The sequence below is a fragment of the Bos taurus genome, chromosome 17, assembly GCF_002263795.3.
Source record: "Bos taurus isolate L1 Dominette 01449 registration number 42190680 breed Hereford chromosome 17, ARS-UCD2.0, whole genome shotgun sequence".
Lineage (NCBI taxonomy): Eukaryota > Metazoa > Chordata > Mammalia > Artiodactyla > Bovidae > Bos > Bos taurus.
In genome coordinates, this window is record NC_037344.1 from 35,447,022 (window position 1) to 35,470,535 (window position 23,514).

General features: G+C 36.2%; 1 protein-coding gene across 7 annotated transcripts in view; it reads right to left on the reverse strand.

Moving 5' to 3' along the window:
• Window positions 1-23,514, reverse strand: part of BLTP1 (bridge-like lipid transfer protein family member 1) — a 202,692-nt gene that overhangs the window by 125,808 nt on the left and 53,370 nt on the right. For all 7 annotated transcript variants that reach the window (XM_024977600.2, XM_024977605.2, XM_024977604.2 and 4 more), the window contains exons 16-22: window positions 12,691-12,846; window positions 12,333-12,430; window positions 9,928-10,106; window positions 9,658-9,764; window positions 8,462-8,667; window positions 6,139-6,366; window positions 5,209-5,346 (exon numbers count right to left, since the gene is read on the reverse strand). In XM_024977600.2, coding sequence (XP_024833368.1) covers window positions 5,209-5,346; window positions 6,139-6,366; window positions 8,462-8,667; window positions 9,658-9,764; window positions 9,928-10,106; window positions 12,333-12,430; window positions 12,691-12,846 — 1,112 coding nt within the window. The remainder of the gene's footprint in view (window positions 1-5,208; window positions 5,347-6,138; window positions 6,367-8,461; window positions 8,668-9,657; window positions 9,765-9,927; window positions 10,107-12,332; window positions 12,431-12,690; window positions 12,847-23,514) is intronic.

Consider the following 23,514-nt stretch of genomic DNA (forward strand, 5'->3'; position numbering starts at 1 on the left):
GTTGGACCTTAAAGAAGGCTGAGCCCTGAAGAATTGATGGTTTCAAATTGTGGTGCTAGAGAAAACGCTTGAGAGTTCCTTGGACAGCAAGGAGATCAAACCAGTCAATGCTAAAGGAAATCAATCCTGAATATTCACTGATTCTGAAGCTGAAGCTCCAATACTTTGGCCAGCTGATGCAATCAGCCAACTCACTGGAAAAGACCCTGATGCTAGGAAAGACTGAAGGCAAAAGGAGAAGAGGGCAGCAGAGGATGAAATGGTTAGCTAGCATCACCAACTCAATGGACCTGAATCTGAACAAACTCCAGGAGACAGTGGAGGACAGAGGAGCTTGGCATGCTGCAATCTATGGGGTTGCAGAGTAGGACATGACTTAGTGACTGAATAACAACAGTTACCTCAAAGCCATTATATGCTACCAAAGCACTTCATTCCTTTCCATGCAGCACTTTTTACACTTGAAATTAATCATCTTAATTTTACCGTGACAGTCTTTTTAGTGTGTATGTGCAGGCAATCTTACAGGGTTAATGTTCCTTGTTTCAGCACAAATTTTGGAAACTGCATTCATTAACAAGTGTTTTTAAGGATAGGGCTAAATCTAATTCATATGGTATTCTTAAAAGGTCATTTCAAATTGTGACTATAATAAAAGCTCTAGAGAGTCTTCTGATACATTTTTTGTCTAAGCTGTGTGACAGTATATAAAATCACCTATTCCCTTCTATTTTCTGTGAGGCATCAATTCCCTTCTATTTTCTGTGAGGCAGCTGGAGAGGATGGTCAATGAAGATGACTTCTGGCCTTGATACTCTATAATTCTCAATTCCCTTCTATTTTCTGTGAGGCAGCTGGAGAGGATGGTCAATGAAGATGACTTCTGGCATTGATATTCTATAATTCTCAATATAAAGTTTTTGATAGCTTTTCTTGAGTTCAAAGATACATATGGATCTTGGCTTAGATGAATCAATACTGTTCAAATGTTCACACTGTCCAAAGCAATTGATAGACTCAATGCAACCCCATCAAAATTCTAATGCCATCTTTCAAAGAAATAGCAAATACTCCTAAAATTTGTATAGAAACACAAAAATCCCAAATAGCCAAAGTAATCTTGAAGAACAAAACTGGAGGCATCATATTCTCTTACCTAAAACTCTATCACAAAGCTGTGATAATCAAAACAGTATGGTATTAGCATAAAAACAGACACATAAATCAATGGAACAAAATAGAGAGCCCAGAAATAAACACACATATATACGGTCAGTTAATTTATGACAGAGGATCCAAAAATATATAATGAGGAAATAAGAGCCTCTTCAATAGTCAGTGCTGGGAAAACTGGGTACCACATACTAAAAGAATGAAACATGATCACTATTTTATACCACACACAAAAATCAACTAAAATTGAATTACGGACTTGAATGTAAGACCTGAAACCAAAAAACTCCTGGAAGAAAATATCAGCAGTAGATTCTCTGACATAAGCTTGGTGATTGTTTTTGAATCTAACACCAAAGGCAAAGCAACAATAGTAAAAATAAACAAGTGGGACTATGTCAAACTAAAATGCTTCTTCAAAGGAAAGGCAACTATCAACAAATGGAAAGGCAACCAGCAGAAGGAAAAAAATATTTGCCAGTCATAAATCTGATACAGGACTAAAATCTAAAATATATAAAAAAGGCAAACAATCCAATATAAAAAATGGTCAGAGAATATGAATATTTTCCCAAAGAAGGCATGCAGATGATCAACTGACACATCACTAAGCATCAGGGAAATGCAAATCAAAATCACAGTGACCTATCACCTCACACCTGTTAGAATGCCTGTTATCAAAAACAAATAACAAATGTTAGTGTGGATGTGAAAAAAAAAAACCCTTGTGCACTATTAAGGAGAATATAAATTGGTAAAGCTACTATGGAAGATAATGGTGGTTCCTCAAAAATTAGAACTGCCATATGATTCAGCAATTCCACTTCTGGGTAGTTATTCGAAGGAAATGAAACAACTAATTCAAAGAGATACATGCATCCCCAAGTTCACTGCAGTATTATTTACAACAGCCAAGATATGGAGATAACCTAAGTGTCTATCTGTGGATGAATGGAAAAAGAAATTATAGTGAGTATATATATACAAATATTGATCCTAAAGGAAATCAATCTTGAATATTCACTGGATGGACCGATGCTGACGTTGAAGCTCCAATACTCTGGTCACCTGATGTAAAGAACCAACTCATTGGAAAAGACCCTGATGCTGGAAAGATTGAGGGCAAGAGGAGAAGGGGACGGCAGAGGATGAGATGGTTAGATGGGACTATCTATCCAAATGTATTTATCACAGGGACCATCCAAATGTATTTTCCAAGAATGCCGGATGCCTGCATATGCATCTGTTGTTAGTGTATTAGAACACCATCAAAAAGTCAACTATTTATGACTTCTGAAAGACATTCTACCTACGCAGACACTTAGGTGAGTTTATCTGAGTTACTTCACAAAGATAATGCAGCTCATTCTTTGGAAAATGCTAGAAAATAAAGGTTGATTTCCTGGTACTTCAAACCCAACATTCCCAGAAACTCATACTCTTCCCCTGTAAAGCAGTTCCTCCTCCCATATTCTTTATCATGCACTAGCTTGGTTAACTGCCCAAGCCAAAAACCAAACATCATCCAGGGTTCTATACTTTCTCTCACCATTCACTGTCAAAAAACCAAAAACATAAACAAACATGTGGATCTTGGGTTGTCCTAAAGGTAAAGACTACCTGGTATATCAGTAAAGACTACATTCTGAATAGTACTATGGCTTACATCACTCTGTGGGTTGAATTGTGTCCCCTACAAAGATATTCAATTCCTAAGCTCAGGTACCTGTGAGTGTGATCTTATTTGGATACAATGTCTTGGCAAATGTAATCAAGTCAAAATGTAGTTACACTGGATTACAATGGGCCTTATTCCAATTAACAGTGTCCCTGTAAGGGGAAAACTTAAGACACAGAGACTCATGAAGAGAATGCCAAGTGAAGATGGACACAGAGATTTGAGTGATGCAAAACAGACTCCCTGTTCTGCAGCTACAAAACAGGAAATGCCAAGGACTATTAGCAACCACCAAAGCTAGGAAAAGACAAGGGAGCCTTGAAAGAGGGCATGGCCCTGCCAAACATACTAGTTTCAGACTTGTAGGCTCCACAACTGTGGAAGAGTAATTTTCTGTTGTTTTAAGCCACCTAGTGTAGGGTACTTTGCTTTGGCAGCCCTAATATAAAACTAATAGACATAAGATGATCAAGTAAAAAGTATGTGGCTTCATACGTCAGACATGGTCACTGACCCATCACATTAGAGCCTTAGCCTTGAAGCTGTGCACTAAGACAAATGCTACCAGAAATAAGGAGCTACAGATAAGTGATCCAGAATTGAGTCTTGAGGGCAGTCACAGTGTGAAGCTTCCCATCATAAAAGAGTATTAGTATAGAAACAAAAGAAAAAAATATTTCTTAGAAATGCTAGCACTACAAAATGTAAGCAAATTAAGTAGATAAGCAAATTCCTAGAGAATATGTATAGACTATGCTTGTCTTCAGCATGAATCATAAAGTGTTTGCCATCTGGGAAACAAAATGTCACTAGTATCAATACTTCTATTACTGCCTTGATATCTCTACTCCATGAATTCCTCTTCTTATCACCATATAAATCACACTTTACACTTCTGTTTCTGTACAAGTATGCCAATAATTGTGCAATTAGGGGTAATATGGACCCTCATAATAAACTCAATAAAACATTTTTATAACCAGCAAAGTCTCCAGGTTTTGATATTTTACCATAATTATGCATGAGGTCAACATGGAGGAAACACAGAAACTCTCTGTACTATCTCTGTAATCTCCTGTAAATCTATAATTTCTTGAAATAAAAGTTTTTTTAAAAAGAAACATGTTCTATGGCAAAAACTAGTATACACTAAGTGTTAAGTTTTAGCTACTACATTAAAATAATATAGTTTTATCAAACCCAGGTATCCCACATTACAGGTGGCTTCTTTACCAGCTGAGCAACCAGGGAAGCCCACTATAGCAGAAGAGTGCAAAGGGGTATGCTCTTTTATATAAGATGGTCAGTTACTTCACAGAATCCATGGTGAGTTATCATTTGTTGATGATTTACTGTCAGATTCATCACCCTGTCTATAATTTTACTTTGTCCTACATTAAAATCCATCTCAGCTCTAATGCCCACCACTTGACTAAAAGTAGGAAAGAGACTTAAAGAAGGGGTAGATGCCAAAAAAAGTCATTATCATTAAAAAAAGAATAATAAAGTGATAATGTACCCAGGAATGTAAAAATATTCCCATTTGATGAATGTCACCAGTTCTCTTCCAAAAGAGCTTTAGGGATATCTTGAAAGTATTAACAAAGAACTTTGTAAGTATGTTGCATGAAAAGAATTAATCAGTGTTCATATAGATATGCATGTTTTCAAGATTTATGGTTCAGTTCAGTCACTCAGTCATGTGCAACTCTTTGCAACCCCATGGACTGCAGCATGCCAGGCCTCCCTGTCCATGACCAACATTTATGGTTTATGGCACTGGTTAATATTAACACTTGGACTTTCTTTGGTGGCTTAGATGGTAAAGAATCCGCCTGCAGTGTAGGAGACCTGGGTTTGATCCCTGGGTTGGGAAGATCTCCTGGAAAAGTAAATGGCAACTCACTCCAGTATCCTTGCCTGGGAAATTCCATGGACAGAGGAACCTGGCAGGCTACGGTCCATGGTATTGCAAAGAGTCAGGCACGACTGAGCAATTAACAAACAATATTACAACCTAGGTTGTGATTTTCAACAGACTCTACTAACATTCTATACAATTTGTTTTACCCTTTCATAAACATATGAGAAAGTCAGAAAGTATTTCTTACAATTTCTAAAAACAATAGATAAATAATTGTTTGGGATCACATAAATAAGGAACAGCAGGGGAAAAAAAGAAAAGCTAAAATTCTTGAAACAATTCACACAATACAAAACTGCTTAGTACAGTTAAACTGAAGGTCCCTAATTTAAAAAGCTATACAGTCCATGCACAGAAGTTAACACATTGTTTTCACCCCATAAATAGTAACAATAAACTTCTGAGTCTCTACCACAACTCACTTTCACATTACCTGATAGTTATCACTGACAAACACATTCAGGGGTGACAGGACAAGTTGCAGCATGGTCTCCCTAAATCCTTTTTTCATCTCAAAACATAGTCTTTCCAAAAAAGCTGTAGGGCACTCAGGACCATCAGTAGTTCCATGCTAAAGTCAAGCAAAAACCACAATTAATATATAGAAAATTAAAGACAAAGGAAGTACATAAAAATAAAAATTACACTTATACAATTAAAAAATTTTGATTTTTTTCAAAAGGAAGAATGGTGCTTACTGACAAAAATAACTATTCTGTATCCCAGAAAATGATCTTAGGTTAATTAAGCACCAGAGCTGATTTCTCTCCTGTGAGACCCTAGGAACATAATATGGAGCCAATATGCAGCACAATGCTCCAAGGGCCACTCTCTCCCCATCTGGCCTGGCTCCAACGGACACGGGTTCTTTGGGCAATATAATTTCATTTCAGGTCAGCCCCAATAGGCCAAAGGGTCATCTTTAGAGTAAACTAGGATACTATGGAGAATCCAAACCCATGACACAATTCAACCTCCAGGGTCAAGCCTAAATCATGATTTTGTATAGTTCCACCAAAAGGTCCCAAACTGATCTAGAGTCAGAGATAAAGACTAAGTGTAAAGTCCTATGATATCCATCAGGCTAACTGTAAATCTAGCAATTCAACAACATGGCAAAATATTCTAAAGTTATACAGAACAGCAAAGAAGGAGCTAAAGTGAAAGAAGAGAAATAGGAAAATTGTCAATGATCAAGTGATTATGAAGAAAATAATATACTAGCTTTATAAAGATAAAAGGATAAATATACAACAGTTTTGAATCTAAATTATTCTATGTAAGTATGTGCACAAACTACATCACTTCCTATGCTAGGTGGATTTCATAATAGACTCAACTGTTTTGATATGCAAACACTTACAACAGGAAGACGTCCATGAACTTTGTACAAATTAACAAGTACAGTAATATCCCAAGGACGCAAGGTAAGTGGATGAATTGACTTTGCTGAACTTTCATTTTCTTTTTTATCATTTTCCATCCCAACAGCAGTCCATCCAGAACTGGATGATGTTGACAGGGACAGAACGGGGCTTGAAATAACCTCTTCAAAATCCATGTACATGTCATCTTCCCCAAAGTAGTTTTCCTATAAATATTAAGAATAAACTGCTATCAAAAGAGATATGTAACAATAATGCTTCACCTTAGAGCCTGAAATTTGTAAACTAAGCATTTCTTATCCTATTTTAGAGTATTAGTCTATTTCCTAAAATGAAAACAAGATAAAACATCCAAAAAGCTTTCAAGTTCTAACACTGACACTAAATAAAACATAAGTTAAAACTAAAGAGGAAAAAAAAGTAATAGAGACGTTTAAGATAGGTAACAACTCGAAGTCAGCATGACACTAAGGCAAAAACAAAAAACAGCTACGTCTTATATATTCTTAATAAATGGAAGCAGAGAGTTCACTGGATTATAAATGATTTTATAAAATGTGTCAAAACTTAATGATTTTTAATTTGTTTCAGTAGATATTTCATACAAGTTCTGAATTAACATGATGAATGTGAGTACTAATATTTAGAGTAATAAATTTTTGACACGAATAAAAAGTTGTTATAAAATCTGTAATGCAGAGTCTGCATCAAAATATAATAAACTACTAACGTAGGTAACATAGAATTTACAAAGAAATTTAAAATAAAGGCATATCTTTCTTTCTCTATGCTCTTTGTTCTTATTTTTGTTTATGTACTACTATGGAATTTTTTAGTTAAAACAACTGAGATTCAATATACATGTGGTGATGCAAAAACAGTTAAAACTGGACATGGAACAACAGACTGGTTCCAAGTAGGAAAAGAAGTACGTCAAGGCTGTATATTGCCACCCTGCTTATTTAACTTCTCTGCAGAGTACATCATGAGAAACGCTGGGCTGGAAGTAGCACAAGCTGGAATCAAGGCTGCTGGGAGAAATATCAATAACTTCAGATATGCAGATGACACCACCCTTATGGCAGAAAGTGAAGAGGAACTAAAAAGCCTCTTGATGAAAGTGAAAGAGGAGAGTGAAAAAGTTGGCTTAAAGCTCAACGTTCAGAAAACTAAGATCATAGTACCTGGTCCCATCACTTCATGGGAAATAGATGGGGGAACAGTGGAAACAGTGTCAGACTTAATTTTTTTTCCAAAATCACTACAGATGGTGATTGCAGCCATGAAATTAAAAGATGCTTACTCCTTAGAAGGAAAGTTATAACCAACCTAGACAGCATATTAAAAAGCAGAGACATTACCTTGCCAACAAAGGTCTGTCTAGTCAAGGCTATGGTTGTTCCAGTGGTCATGTATGGATGTGAGAGTTGGACTGTGAAGAAAGCTGAGCACTGAAGAATTGATGCTTTTGAACTGTGGTGTTGGAGAAGACTCCTGCGAGTCCCTTGGACTGCAAGGAGATCCAACCAGTCCATTCTAAAGGAGATCAACCCTGGGTGTTCTTTGGAAGGACTGATGCTAAAGCTCAAACTCCAATATTTTGGCCATCTCATGAGAAGAGCTGATTCATTGGAAAAGACTCTGATGCTGGGAGGGATTGGGGGCAGGGGGAGAAGGGGACAACAGAGGATGAGATGGCTGGATGGCATCACCGACTTGATGGACATGAGTTTGGGTGAACTCCGGGAGTTGGTGATGGACAGGGAGGCCTGGCGTGCTGCGATTCATGGGTCACAAAGGGTCGGACATGACTGAGCAACTGAACTGAACTCGAGAGAGAGCTCCAAATAACTCTTTGCTTATTATTTACCATGAAGTAAAATTGTTGGTTTTTAATGAACTCACTTGAAGTAGCCTTTTCCTGGTACTTATCCTCAGATAACAAAGTTTTTCATACTTCTGCTGCCACATTAATTACAATGTGTTAAAACTGTCCAGGTACAAATATATCCTGCTCTAGCTTATCTTCTTAGCAACAGATGCTATATCTTTTATCTCTAGTAACTGGCACAAAATTCCTAGAATATACTAACTTCTCAAAAAAAATGCTAAATGAGGAGTTTTTAAGACTATTTTTAACAAATAATTTTATAATTGAGCCTAACACCACAAGTTCAGTGAACATATATCCTAAATGCTTTAAATCATAAAACTGGCCATTTCAAATGGTCTCAATATCAATTAGATAGTTAACTGCTTTTCCTACATTTAAAAATATGGACATTCTTTTAAAAATCTTACCTTAATACACAGAAAGGCATTTAATAGAGGTCCATAGAGAGTTATCTGAGAATCTGGAGAAAGTTCCATTTCTACATGAAGTTTATCAGGTGGAAGTTCTGAGGGATCAATAGGAGGACGTGAAGAAGTAGAGGGAGAAGAAACAACTCTGTCTGTTTTCTGAGATGGCCTTAACACAGATAGCATTGTTTCTTCCATTTCTGACACTGGAATAAATGGAGGGAAAAAAAAAGAATAATGTTTGAGTGGAAAGGGGGAAAAGGATCTCTTAAAAGTTCTTCAAGAAACTATTCACTAAAAAATTCTATTTTGTAAATATGAAATCAACCAACACTAATAAAATGTCTCCAGTATATAATGAAAACAAAACTAAAAGACTAATAATTAAAAATGCAATAAAGAATAGACAGACTTCATTGAAATACATATAAAATACACAAATCCAGAAAGAGCTCCAAATAAGTCTTTGCTTGTTATTATTACTACTACAAAGAATCAATAAAAAGTTTTCATTAACAAAGGCAATATTATTATCAAGTTCTGGCAATATACAGTAAAGCTGGGTCAGAACTAGGCTCTAACTATACTTGGACATTAAACTATAGTTATTTTCACATAAACAGCTATACAAACGCACTGTGGCATTATCAAGATCTATATATAAGAAAGTTACAAAAACTATTCTTTAATACTTAACTCACTGGAAAAATACAAAGAAAATATTTTCACTAGATTCTAATTTCTACTTTGAACCCAAATAAAGCCGCACTTAAGCCTCTGGGAAACTATAAATGACAGCTGTCAAAATGCATTAAAGAAACTAACATTTTACAAAATCAAGCACTCTAAATCTATAGATGTACATATACCTGATATCATACTCCAGCTCTGCCCACCAGACCTTGAGAAAATTATTCCTTTCTCTGAGCATATTTCCTCAACTCAACAATGACAATAATATTATAATATCTATTTCACAGAGTTGCTTTAAGGATTAAATGAGATAAAGTAAACCAAGGAACAGCTTGGCCTAGTAATTGATAGCAAATGCCCAAAGAATGTTATACCAAAAATCTTAGAAGCATAATTATGTCAAAAGAACAGATGCATTTCCAAAAAGTTTTAATTTCTTCTCTGTATCCTTGATGTTTATCAATTTTGACATTTTAAGATACTGATTATACAGAAACACTTACATGACTGTTTCAGCTGTTCATCTGCTTTTTGTGGATAAATTGGATGCCATGTATAATCAATTGTAAGCATGACACTTGGGACAGTCCAGCATTCAACCCAACCAGCCCTTTGAAGAGTAAAAAATAAAGTTTCTAGTCAGGTACTTATTCCTTTAATTGTAGACACCAGTTACATATAAACAAATTTTACTATTATTCTCTGAAAGGACTGAAAGCATAATTTTTCCACATTAACACAAAATACTTAAATTGCTAATATTAAATACTTACTTTTCTTGAGTGATGTTCCGCCATTTTGGTTTAACTGTTTTCTGGCCACTTTGACATTCAGCAGGAATACCAGTATCATGAGTCATTTTATTGGGGTGGCAATTCTTTACCAGCATAAATAATGAGTATTTACTAGGGTGGCAATCTGGTAGAAACAAATGAAGGTCAACATCTTCCCCCTAAAAAACAGTTAATAATAACCCAAAGTAATAAAACAGGTACAGAAGTTTGTTAGAATACTATTTACAAGCAAGTCTATCTATAATACGCTTGAGAATAAATTCAGTAAAAAATAAATCTGAAAGTGCAAATTTACACTGAATAGTCAGGTAAGTAACTGGAATAAGATTTTACATTATCTGAAATTCTGCTTAGAAAGTCAAGAAAAAAATCAGGGAAACAAACTGCAAAATTTTTAGAGAACAGTAAGAAGGTTTCCTTGGATATTTCACATATAATTCAGTTTAAAAAAAAAAAAACAGAATTATCTAATATAAGCTCAGATGGAATATGCTCAATATTTTCATTAATTTTAAAAATATGATTATCTGTATTTAGTAAGTCTTGGTTCCTCAACTGGCTTTTATACCTGTGGCGGATTCATTTTGATATTTGGCAAAACTAATACAATTATGTAAAGTTTAAAAATAAAATTAAATTAAAAAATAAATAAATAAATAAAAGCTGAAAAAAAAATAAATAAATAAAAAAGAATTATATTAAAGGATCTTCACTGAGTTTCACTTTTTTCCCTTACAGGTGCCCTAATCTTTGCTCATCTTGATGCCTGGTTTCTTAACAGGCACCACAGTCAGCTTTACTGCCTGGGTCCAAATTCCAACTTAGCCACTCACTAGCTAATGACAAGTTACATAAACTTGCCTCCTCAGTTTCCCATTCCATAAATGCACATAACAACTACTTTAAGAAGGTTGTTCTGAGAATTAAATGAATTACTACACATAAAGCAATTGGAATAGTGTCTGGCACTAAGAAGATGTTAAAAAGTGCTGGCTGCTTGTACTATTGTTTTTATTTCTTACCACCATAACCTCCACCAATACTACAACTACTGTTGACTGTATATACCTTAAAATTAGATGTACCATGAATTTTGAACTCCTCAGAGCTGGCTTTTGGATAAAAGGAAGAAGGGTCCTTGTATTTATTCCCTGAATTCAAGGGTACAATTAGAAATGAAACACTGTTGATTTTTGAATAATACAGGTGTGAATGCACAAGTCCACTTATGCGTGGGTTTTTTTTCAATGGTAAATACTACATTACTATATGCTCTGCAGTTGGTTGAATCTGCAGATCCTGAACCTTGGATACAGAGGAACCAAGGATATGGAGGATCTAAGGAGAACCAACTCTAAATTGCACATGAATTTTCTGATGGCAGGGAGAGTCAGCACCCCAATCCCCAGACTGTTCAAGGGTCAACTGTACAAAAAAATGTAAAATATAGCTCATAGACTTAGTAAAACGTTAGAGCTACAAAAATTCTTAAGAGAAAATAAAGATTAGTCATAGAGGTTAGAAATGAGCTCTAACAAAATAATTGACTCAAGGAATTATTTTTCATCAGCCAACTTCTTTTTAACTGAAGTACAATTACTTACAATATTATTCAATATACTCGTTTTAGTTGTACAACAGAGTATTTCAATGTTTTTATGGATTACACATTACACAAAGTTATGACAAGATATTGATTTTATTCCCTGTGCTCTACATTACATCTCTGTGACCTGTTTATTTTATAACTGGTAATTTATACCTTTTAATCTCCTTCACCTATTTCACCCCTCCCCTTTCTAGTAACCATTAGTTTGTTTTTTGTATCTCAGAGTCTATTTCTGCTTTATTCACTCATTTTGTTCTTTAGATTCCAAATATAAGTGAAAACATACAGTATTTGTGTTTCTCTGTCTGACTTATTTCACTATGCATAATACCCATTCTAGGTCATCTATGCCACAAATGCTACGATCTCATTCTTTTTTAAGGCTAAGTAATACTCCAATGAGTATATATACCACATTTTCTTCATCTACATTCATTCATCTGTCAATGGGCACTAAGGTTGCTTCCATATCCTGGCTACTGTAAATAATGCTGCCATGAATACTGGAGTACACATATGTTTTCAAATTATTGTGCAATTTCTTAGGGGAACTTAGGGAATTTACAGGAATGGCAGAATATTGCAATTAACTACCAAAAAAAAAAAAAAAAAAACCAGAAGCAATTCTGTGACACTAAAGTTAGTGAAGAGTGGAGGAAAGCCAAAATACTGCAGGCTGGCAACAGAATGGGCAGGAGAGAATAAAGATAAGCACCAGGAAATCAAACTTATTAATAGACCTTGTGGAACAAACAATGCATCCAATTATACGTACTTTTAAAGAGAACTTGGTATTACATGTAGCTGGAACAAAGTCCGTAAAAGGCAAAGAAAAATCAATGTTTAATGTTTCCCCACAGGCTGCCAGGTACACTGCAAAAAAAGAGAAAAAGAAATTTAATTTCCAAAAAAAAAAGAAATAAAAACTGCCTTAAATACATACCTAAACAAAATTAAATTTAAATGCTTAGTTCAATATGAATTCTGAAATAGTTCTCTGAGAGTCTCACAAGACAATGCAAAAAAAGGTCAGTTCTAGTACCTATTAAAACTACAAAATCAACGCCAATTTTCTTTGTTGATATTTGTCTTAATGAACAGAATATTTAACCTATTTTTTTTTAAGTACCTACCATTTTCCTGTTGTTTAGTGGAACAGTCAATCCAGTTGTGCTGATTAGCTGCCCAAATCATTTCAAATTGATGAAACATGATTTTAAAATTCCATGTATATGGAACAAATGAAAAAATGTCTGGTGCACTATCACTTGACCAGTCTTGAATTAAATCTAAAATAATTGAAGTAGGAGACAAAATGCACAATTAATTGAAATTGAGAAAACAAAATAAAAATATTCTAACATCAAAAATGATGTTTTCAATTGTAACTAAAAAGAATTTTTATACAAAGATATTAAAAGGTGATTTAAATGGAGCTAAATTAAGATTGTAGGAGAATTATCAACAACCTCGTATATGCAGATGATACCTCTTGAATGACAGAAAATGAAGAGGAACTTAAGAGCATCTTGATGAAAGTGAGAGAGGACAGTGAAAAAGTTGGCTCAAAACTCAACATTCAAAAAACTAAGATCATGGCAAACAGATGGGAAAAATGTGGAAACATTGTCAGATTTCATTTTCTTGGGCTCCAAAATCAATGCAGATGGTGACTGCAGCCACTAAACTAAAAAACATTTGCTCCGTTGAAAAATACCTATAACAAACGTAGACAGTGTATTATAAAGCAGAGATATTACTTTGCGGACAAAGTTCAGTATAGTCAAAACTATGGTTTTTCCAGTAGTCATGTACAGATGTGAGAGCTGAACCATAAAGAAGGCTGAGTGCCTTTTAAAGAATTGACAACTTTCAAACTGTGGTGTTGGAGAAGACTCTTGAGAGTCCCCCGGACAGCAAGGAGATCAAACCAGTCAATACTAAAGGAAATTAATCCTGAATATTCACTGGAAGATCTAATGCTGAAACTGAAGCTCCAATACTTTGACCACTTGATGTGAAGAGCTGACTCAATGGAAAAGACCCTGATGCTGGGAAAGACTGAGGGCAAGAGGAGAAGGAGGCGACAAAGGATGAGATGTTTGGATAGCATCACTGACTGAACGGACATGAGTTTAAGTAAAGTCAGGGAGACAGTGAAGGACAGAAAAGCCTGATGTGCTGCAGTTCATGGGTTTGCAAAGAGTTGGAAATGACTTAGGAACTGAAGTACAACAATAACAAACAGTTTGAGAGTAAAAATGCTTACTTACTAATCACAGTTACAGATAAGAAAATTTTTAATGTATTTCATACACATATTATATCTTTAAAGAAACTTAAGAAGATAAAAGGGCAAGAAAATCACCTGATATTCTGTTACTCAAATATCTAATATTGTGGACATATCTCATTCTAGTTTGTTCTCTATGTAAATTTTTTTTTTTTTTTAATTTTATTTTATTTTTAAACTTTACATAATTGTATTAGTTTTGCCAAATATCAAAATGAATCCACCACAGGTATACATGTGTTCCCCATCCTGACCCCTCCTCCCTCCTCCCTCCCCATACCCTCCCTCTGGGTCGTCCCAGTGCACTAGCCCCAAGCGTCCAGTATCGTGCATCGAACCTGGACTGGCAACTCGTTTCTTACATGATATTTTACATGTTACAATGTCATTCTCCCAAATCTTCCCACCCTCTCCCTCTCCCACAGAGTCCATAAGACTGTTCTATACATCAGTGTCTCTTTTGCTGTCTCGTACACAGGGTTATTGTTACCATCTTTCTAAATTCCATATATATGCGTTAGAATACTGTATTTATGTTTTTCCTTCTGGCTTACTTCACTCTGTATAATAGGCTCCAGTTTCATCCACCTCATTAGAACTGATTGAAATGTATTCTTTTTAATGGCTGAGTAATACTCCATTGTGTATATGTACCACTGCTTTCTTATCCATTCATCTGCTGATGGACATCTAGGTTGCTTCCATGTCTTGGCTATTATAAACAGTGCTGCGATGAACATTGGGGTACACGTGTCTCTTTCCCTTCTGGTTTCCTCAGTGTGTATGCCCAGCAGTGGGATTGCTGGGTCATAAGGCAGTTCTATTTCCAGTTTTTTAAGGAATCTCCACACTGTTCTCCATAGTGGCTGTACTAGTTTGCATTCCCACCAACAGTGTAAGAGGGTTCCCTTTTCTCCACACCCTCTCCAGCATTTATTATTTGTAGACTTTTGGATCGCAGCCATTCTGACTGGTGTGAAATGGTACCTCATAGTGGTTTTGATTTGCATTTCTCTGATAATGAGTGATGTTGAGCATCTTTTCATGTGTTTGTTAGCCATCTGTATGTCTTTTTTGGAGAAATGTCTATTTAGTTCTTTGGCCCATTTTTTGATTGGGTCGTTTATTTTTCTGGAGTTGAGCTGTAGGAGTTGCTTGTATATTTTTGAGATTAGTTGTTTGTCGGTTGCTTCATTTGCTATTATTTTCTCCCATTCTGAAGGCTGTCTTTTCACCTTGCTAATAGTTTCCTTTGATGTGCAGAAGCTTTTAAGGTTAATTAGGTCCCATTTGTTTATTTTTGCTTTTATTTCCAATATTCTGGGAGGTGGGTCATAGAGGATCCTGCTGTGATGTATGTCGGAGAGTGTTTTGCCTATGTTCTCCTCTAGGAGTTTTATAGTTTCTGGTCTTACGTTTAGATCTTTAATCCATTTTGAGTTTATTTTTGTGTATGGTGTTAGAAAGTGGTCCAGTTTCATTCTTTTACAAGTGGCTGACCAGATTTCCCAGCACCACTTGTTAAAGAGATTGTCTTTAATCCATTGTATATTCTTGCCTCCTTTGTCGAAGATAAGGTGTCCATATGTGCGTGGATTTATCTCTGGGCTTTCTATTTTATTCCATTGATCAATATTTCTGTCTTTGTGCCAGTACCATACTGTCTTGATAACTGTGGCTTTGTAGTAGAGCCTGAAGTCAGGTAGGTTGATTCCTCCAGTTCCATTCTTCTTTCTCAAGATCGCTTTGGCTATTCGAGGTTTTTTGTATTTCCATACAAATTGTGAAATTATTTGTTCTAGCTCTGTGAAGAATACTGTTGGTAGCTTGATAGGGATTGCGTTGAATCTATAAATTGCTTTGGGTAGTATACTCATTTTCACTATATTGATTCTTCCAATCCATGAACATGGTATATTTCTCCATCTATTAGTGTCCTCTTTGATTTCTTTCACCAGTGTTTTATAGTTTTCTATATATAGGTCTTTAGTTTCTTTAGGTAGATATATTCCTAAGTATTTTATTCTTTCTGTTGCAATGGTGAATGGAATTGTTTCCTTAATTTCTCTTTCTGTTTTCTCATTATTAGTGTATAGGAATGCAAGGGATTTCTGTGTGTTGATTTTATATCCTGCAACTTTACTGTAGTCATTGATTATTTCTAGTAATTTTCTGGTGGACTCTTTAGGGTTTTCTATGTAGAGGATCATGTCATCTGCAAATAGTGAGAGTTTTACTTCTTCTTTTCCAATTTGGATTCCTTTTATTTCTTTTTCTGCTCTGATTGCTGTGGCCAAAACTTCCAAAACTATGTTGAATAGTAATGGTGAAAGTGGGCACCCTTGTCTTGTTCCTGACTTTAGAGGAAATGCTTTCAATTTTTCACCATTGAGGATAATGTTTGCAGTGGGTTTGTCATATATAGCTTTTATTATGTTGAGGTATGTTCCTTCTATTCCTGCTTTCTGGAGAGTTTTTATCATAAATGGATGTTGAATTTTGTCAAAGGCTTTCTCTGCATCTATTGAGATAATCATATGGTTTTTATTTTTCAATTTGTTAATGTGGTGTATTACATTGATTGATTTGCGGATATTGAAGAATCCTTGCATCCCTGGGATAAAGCCCACTTGATCATGGTGTATGATCTTTTTAATGTGTTGTTGGATTCTGATTGCTAGAATTTTGTTAAGGATTTTTGCATCTATGTTCACTGTACTTTGATATTTAGACTTTCTTCAAATTTTTGTTGTAGATGATGTTATTGTATTTATTTCCATACAAGATATTTTACATATTCAGAATTATTCTGACAGGACAGATTTCAAAAGTAGATTTCCTAGATCAAAGTTTATGAATTTTTTAAAGATGAGCTCGATAAAGGACAGAAAAGATATGGACCTAACAGAAGCAGAAGATATCAAGAAGAGGTGGCAAGAATACACAGAAGAACTGTACAAAAAAGATCTTCACGACCCAGATTATCATGATGGTGTGATCACTGACCTAGAGCCAGACATCCTGGAATGTGAAGTCAAGCAGGCCTTAAAAGCATCACTACGAACAAAGCTAGTGGAGATGATGGAATTTCACTTGAGCTCTTTCAAACCCTGAAAGATGATGCTGTGAAAGTGCTGCACTCAATATGCCAGCAAATTTGGAAAACTCAGCAGTGGCCACAGGACTGGAAAAGGTCAGCTTTCATTCCAGTCCCAAAGAAAGGCAATGCCAAAGAATGCTCAAACTACCACACAATTGCACTCATCTCACACGCTAGTAAAGTCATGCTCAAAATTCTCCAAGCCAGGTTTCAGCAATATGTGAACTGTGAACTTCCTGATGTTCAAGCTGGTTTTAGAAAAGGCAGAGGAACCAGAGATCAAATCGCCAACATCCGCTGGATCATGGAAAAAGCAAGAGAGTTCCAGAAAATCATGTATTTCTGCTTTATTGACTATGCCAAAGCCTTTGACTGTGTGGATCACAATAACCTGTGGGAAATTCTGAAAGAGATGGGAATACCAGACCACCTGATCTGCCTCTTGAGAAATCTGTATGCAGGTCAGGAAGCAACAGTTAGAACTGGACATGGAATAGCAGACTGGTTCCAAATAGGAAAAGGAGTACATCAAGGCTGTATATTGTCATCCTGCTTATTTAACTTCTATGCAGGGTACATCATGAGAAATGCTGGACTGGAAGAAACACAAGCTGGAATCAAGATTGCCGGGAGAAATATCAATAACCTCAGATATGCAGATGACACCACCCTTATGGCAGAAAGTGAAGAGGAACTCAAAGCCTCTTGATGAAAGTGAAAGAGGAGAGTAAAAAAGTTGGCTTAAAGCTCAACATTCAGAAAACCAAGATCATGGCATCCGGTCCCATCACTTCATGGGAAATAGATGGGGAAACAGTGGAAACAGTGTCAGACTTTATTTTTGGGGGCTCCAAAATCACTGCAGATGGTGACTGCAGCCATGAAATTAAAAGACGCTTTCTCCTTGGAAGGAAAGTTATGACCAACCTAGATAGCATATTCAAAAGCAGACACATTACTTTGCCAACAAAAGTCCGGATAGTCAAGGCTATGGTTTTTCCAGTGGTCATGTATGGATGTGAGAGTTGGACTGTGAAGAAGGCTGAGCGCCAAAGAATTGATGCTTCTGAACTGTGGTGTTGAAGAAGACTCTTGAGAGTCCCTTGGACTGCAAGGAGATCCAACCATCCATTCTGAAGATCAGCCCTGGGATTGCTTTGGAGGGAATGATGCTAAAGCTGAAACTCCAGTACTCTGGCCACCTCATGCAAAGAATTGACTCATTGGAAAAGACTCTGATGCTGGGAGGGATTGGGGGCAGGAGGAGAAGGGGACAACAGAGGATGAGATGGCTGGATGGCATCACTGACTCGATGGACGTGAGTCTGAGTGAACTCCGGGAGTTGGTGATGGACAGGGAGGCCTGGTGTGCTGCGATTCATGGGGTCGCAAAGAGTCGGACATGACTGAGCGACTGAACTGAACTGAACTGAAGGCTATTATAAATCACAAGGACTCCCCAGCTGGCTCAGTGGTGTGGAATCTACCTGCCAACGCAGGAGATGCAGGAGACGCAGGTTTGATTCCTGGGTCAGGAAGACCCCCTAGAGAGGGAAATGTCAACCCACTCCAGTATTCTTTCCTGGGAAATCCTGTGGACAGAGGCGCCTGGAGAGCTACAGTCCATAGGGTCGCAAAGAGTTGAACACGACTAAGTGACTAAGCAACAATAAATCACAAACTGCTTTCCAAAAGTAGTAGATCAATTCATGTTATTAAAAATGTATGGTCAACTATCTGTTTCACTGTACCTGTTCCTGCATTATATTTCTTTCTACCTCTATTTTTATTTTTTTGATGGCAGCTGGGGTGCTGCATCTTGATTTCTGATAACTGAAAAATGGTATCTCAGTTTAATTGAATATTTTCGTTACAAGGAGGGTTGAATATTTTTTCATGTCACTTTATTCACAAAACAAATATCTACAGAATGTCTACTGTGTGCACACTCTGTTCTAGACCCTGGGAATACAATGTGAGCAAAACAGTCTTGGCCGTAGAATTACAGTCAATCAGCTTTACTGACTGCTGATTTACTGTACTGCTGCATTAGATGCTTTAATTGTTGCTTTTCAAAATTGTGTTCATATATTTTGTCTGCATATCCTTTCATACTTAAATATTTTTTTAAACCCAACAGCCAAAAGCTCTTTATACTATATAAAGATGTCACAGTGCTTTTCCTTCTAGCATTCACATCATTTGCATGTATTATATACTCACAGGAATCACATTCTTCAATAAATCGTATCCTCCTAAAGGTGTCAAGCTCATCTTTGTACACTCAGTACATAATACAGTGCTACAAAATCAGAACTTTGTGTATTTGATGGAGAGCAGCAAGTACCATTGTTATAACACAAACTCTTGACAACCAGATAGTCCTGGGTTTATATTCTGGCTTATCGTTTTACTAGTTATATAATATAATCTTGAACAAATGACTGAAATTCTATTGGTCTTCTCTTTTACAAAATGGGGACAATTGACAGACTTATTGTGAGAATTGAGGGGATAATAAGTGAACTTTTAGCACAGAAACTGTCACAAGATAGCACATGAATGGTGGCACTTGTTAAAGATATTCTAAGAAAAATAATAGGCAAAATTAATTATATATTTAAAGTCATTTTCCTTGAATTTTAAAGGATATCTTTAAAGGAGAAATATTAGATTCAGTAAAGAACTCAGAAGTCAAATATTGTATGAACTCATTTTAAAAATAACTGCAACATACAGAAACCTGTACACATATATTAAATCCTCTCAGGAAAATGACAAAATAATATCAAGTTTCAATAAAAATTAGTATTAATAAGATGCAGAATTTTACTATATCAGCAATAAAAGGCATATGGCCAATTAACCTATTCTGAGACTAGAGAAAGGAAAATTCCACTTAATTTTACTTTATTTTAAATACATTTTTATTTCTTTTAACAAGCAATCCCAATAGTTTATCATATCTTACAGTATCTATGCTTACTTCTAAAACTTTATTTCTACATACTATCGTACCTAACTATCCTGACTGCATTATCACTAGCTTTAACACAATGGTCAGCACTCAGGAGGTGCCCAAACGTCATCTCTGCCGTTAACCAACTACACAATACAAAATTTATCACTCATCAAGTTGTTTTTCCTCATGTTTTTCCCTCATAAACATGCTTGGTTCTGCACTTTTATTCAAATTATTCATTCCTTCTAAAATAAACACACTCATTGGTAACCTCTTTGTTAAGGAAAATGCTAACCATCTTTAACAATAGCATGACCATACAGAGAGAACAAGGGTCTATAGTCAAAAAATTGTTCTTAAATGTCTCTCCCACTTATTGGCTTCATGAGTCTGCCCAAGTTGTTGAATGTTTCTTCAATCTCCTCACCATTAACTCAGGGATAACAGTAACAGCTGTCTCTTTTCAGAGTTGTGAAGCTGATAAAAATGAATATGCTTTGGAATGTTTTATGAAAACACTATGCAAATTTTCATTAATGTTACTGAGTTCATTTACAAAGATTATTTCAGATCTTAATGCCCTTTCTTACTTTCTCTAATTGCCTTCCGATCATAGAGATTTCCTCTGTATTCACATCTTCCATGTACTTGTTAGGGTCACAATTCATGGTTGTGCAATATACTTGAGATTGATAAATAAAGATATGCACATAAGCAATGTGCTTAGTTGCTCAGTCGTGTCTGAGTCTTTGCAACCCTCTGCACTGTAGCTTGCCAGGCTCCTCTGTCCATGGGATTTTTCAGGCAAGAATACTGGAGTGGGTTACCATTTCCTTCTCTAGGGGATCTTCCCGACCCATGGATTGAACCTGCGTCTCTTGTCTCCTCTGCACTGTATATGGATTCTTTCACAGCTGAGCCATCAGGGAAATCTAGACCACCTTAGTTGGAGGTTAAATAGCAAGGGAGAGTTCTAGGGTGGACCTTGGACCACTGGAATGGTTGGATGTTACACCATAAGGGCAGTGAAGCTGCTGTGGGAGGGTGAGAGGTGAAAGTACAGGACAAGGCTGGATGTTAGACTGCAGGTCAAGGGCATGACCACAGTGGAAAGTTCAGAGGTTAGACCATAACAGAAGGGCTTGAGGTTAGACTACAGCAGAAAGCTGGAGACTGGCTAGAGGTGAGAACCCAGATAGAGTGAAGTGGGTCACCCATGTAGAAGAGAGGGTGGCTGCAGGGGGAGGGCCATGGTCAGGGGAGCAGTGGGAGGGTGCAGATAGGTCATGGGGATAGATCCAGGCTGGGCTATAGGGAAGGGACAGAGTCAGAGTGAGGAAGGAAAGATCCAAGTGTGGGGAACTGAGGGAGGCCAGAGGGATGGGGGTGACAGATGCTGCAGCTAAGTCCCCTTTGCTTTGAGCCCCAAGCCCACCTCCTTCTTGACCAACAGGAACCACACACTGCCCTCCATGCCCAGAAGGGGGCCTGGAGCCAAGACTCCCTTGCTTGAAGGTAGGCTCAGGCTCTAGAGCTCCCTCTCCCGATACCCTCCTAATTTTCTACAGGTTGAGATCATGGTTTATATTTGTTTTGAATCATTATTCATAAGAGAATCTCAGCTTATAGTGGTTGCATTTATTTACTTGATACTACTAATTAAAAGGCTGAAATATAATTGCTAATGAAATAAACACAAATTCAAATAATCTACTAATCTAAGGAAACCAATGTAATTTTATAGTTATTAGTCAATTTCTATTTTAATATCTTACACGTTTTTCAAGTATCTTATCTACAATTTCAATATATTCTGCAGTACAGTTTCCCCACCAGCTTACACAACATCTTTACTGATAAATATTAAAAATTATGGTAACAAAATATTTTTACTAGGAACCTCAAAAACTATTTCCAATATGTATTTCTCTTTAAACCAAAAAATGCCCTTATTACCAGCTGGTTTTACCAAATAAATTTACCAGAAAAAGGAAGGTTTTTGATGCTTGATGCTTAATTATTGATAAGTCAAGCATACTAAACATCAGTAAATATACAGAATGTTTGAAAAATTCAGCTAAACATGAACTAATAGGCAATTTATTAACTACATTCATTTCAAATATACATGGAATTTTTTTCAATGGTAATGGACCAAACTATAAAACATGTCTCAACAAATATTGGGAATGGAAAAAAAAAAAGTTGTGAAGTTGGTAATCTAAATATTAGTCTGGGAAAAAACCTCATTTACAACTTACTTTATAATTAACTAAGTTGTAATAATTACTTAAATAATTAATTACTTATAATTAAGTAATTACTATATAATTACAACTTGCTTTATAATTTGCTGGCCTATTTGTTAGGCCAGCAAAAGTCGCTCAGTCGTGTCCAACTCTTTGCAACCCCTGGGACTATATATAGTCCATGGAATTCTCCAGGCTAGAATACTGGAGTAGGTAGCCATTCTCTTCTCCGGGGATCTTCCAAACCCAGGGATTGAACCCAGGTCTCCCACATTGAAGGTGCATTTTTTACCAGATGAGTCACCAGAGAAACCCAAGAATACTGGAGTGGGTAGCCTATCCCCCCTCCAGCGAGACCATCCCAACCCAGGAATCAAACTGGGGTCCCCTGCATTGCAGGTGGATACTTTACCAGCTGAGCTACCAGGAAAGCTACACCCTATAAAATATCCATCAAGTGGTACTGGGATTGTAATACTATTATAATGTCATGTTCTTCTCTTAGAGTAAACCTAAGTCAATTTCACTATTGCCAGTAAAGACTTCACTTCCGCCTTTGTTTTGAATCTTTCGTTCTTGAGGCAGCTCTATATTGTTTTTATCATGAAGTGATCTTTGTCTCACATTGAAATTGCTTATGAACAATTTTAGCTCACTAATAACTAATGTGAGAATGGTTCATGAGACATACAGATAGATAATTTATTTTCTGCAAAAATCTGTCAATAAAGAAATGTAAAACTGAGAAAAGAGAAAAGCAATTCAAACACTATGACCAAGTGTATTTTCTCCAAGATTAGACTAATATTATTCTATCTTTTTTAAAGAATAAAAAAGTTTTTAAAGGATTCTAGAAAGATTTCTGGGGTTTTCTTAGGTGGTGCAGTGGCAAAGAATCCTCCTGCCAATGCAGGTGATGCAGGTTCGATCCCTGGGTTGGAAAGATCCCCTGGAGAAGGAAATGGCAACTCACTCCAATGTTCTTGCCTGGAAAATCCCATCAACAGAGTTGCCTGGTGGGTTACTAGTCCATGGGGTCGCAAAGAGTAAGACACTACTGAGCATGCCCACCGCAGCAGAAAGATTTTGGAAGTAATACATCTAAATATTACAGTTGTTAAATCTGGGAAATGAGAACTTAAGCTTTGTACCTTTCTACATTTTAAAAATTTCTCCAAATCAATTTTAGAAAAAAAGTAACTCAAAAATGAATTTCAACAGATAGAAGCATAAAGATTAGAGTTAGAGAAAGAAAAAGATTCAAGAAAAACACAATTATATTTTAAGAAATGAGTACTTGTTTAATAAAATATTCAGTCTAAATGTAAGCACTACTACAAAATTAACATTAAA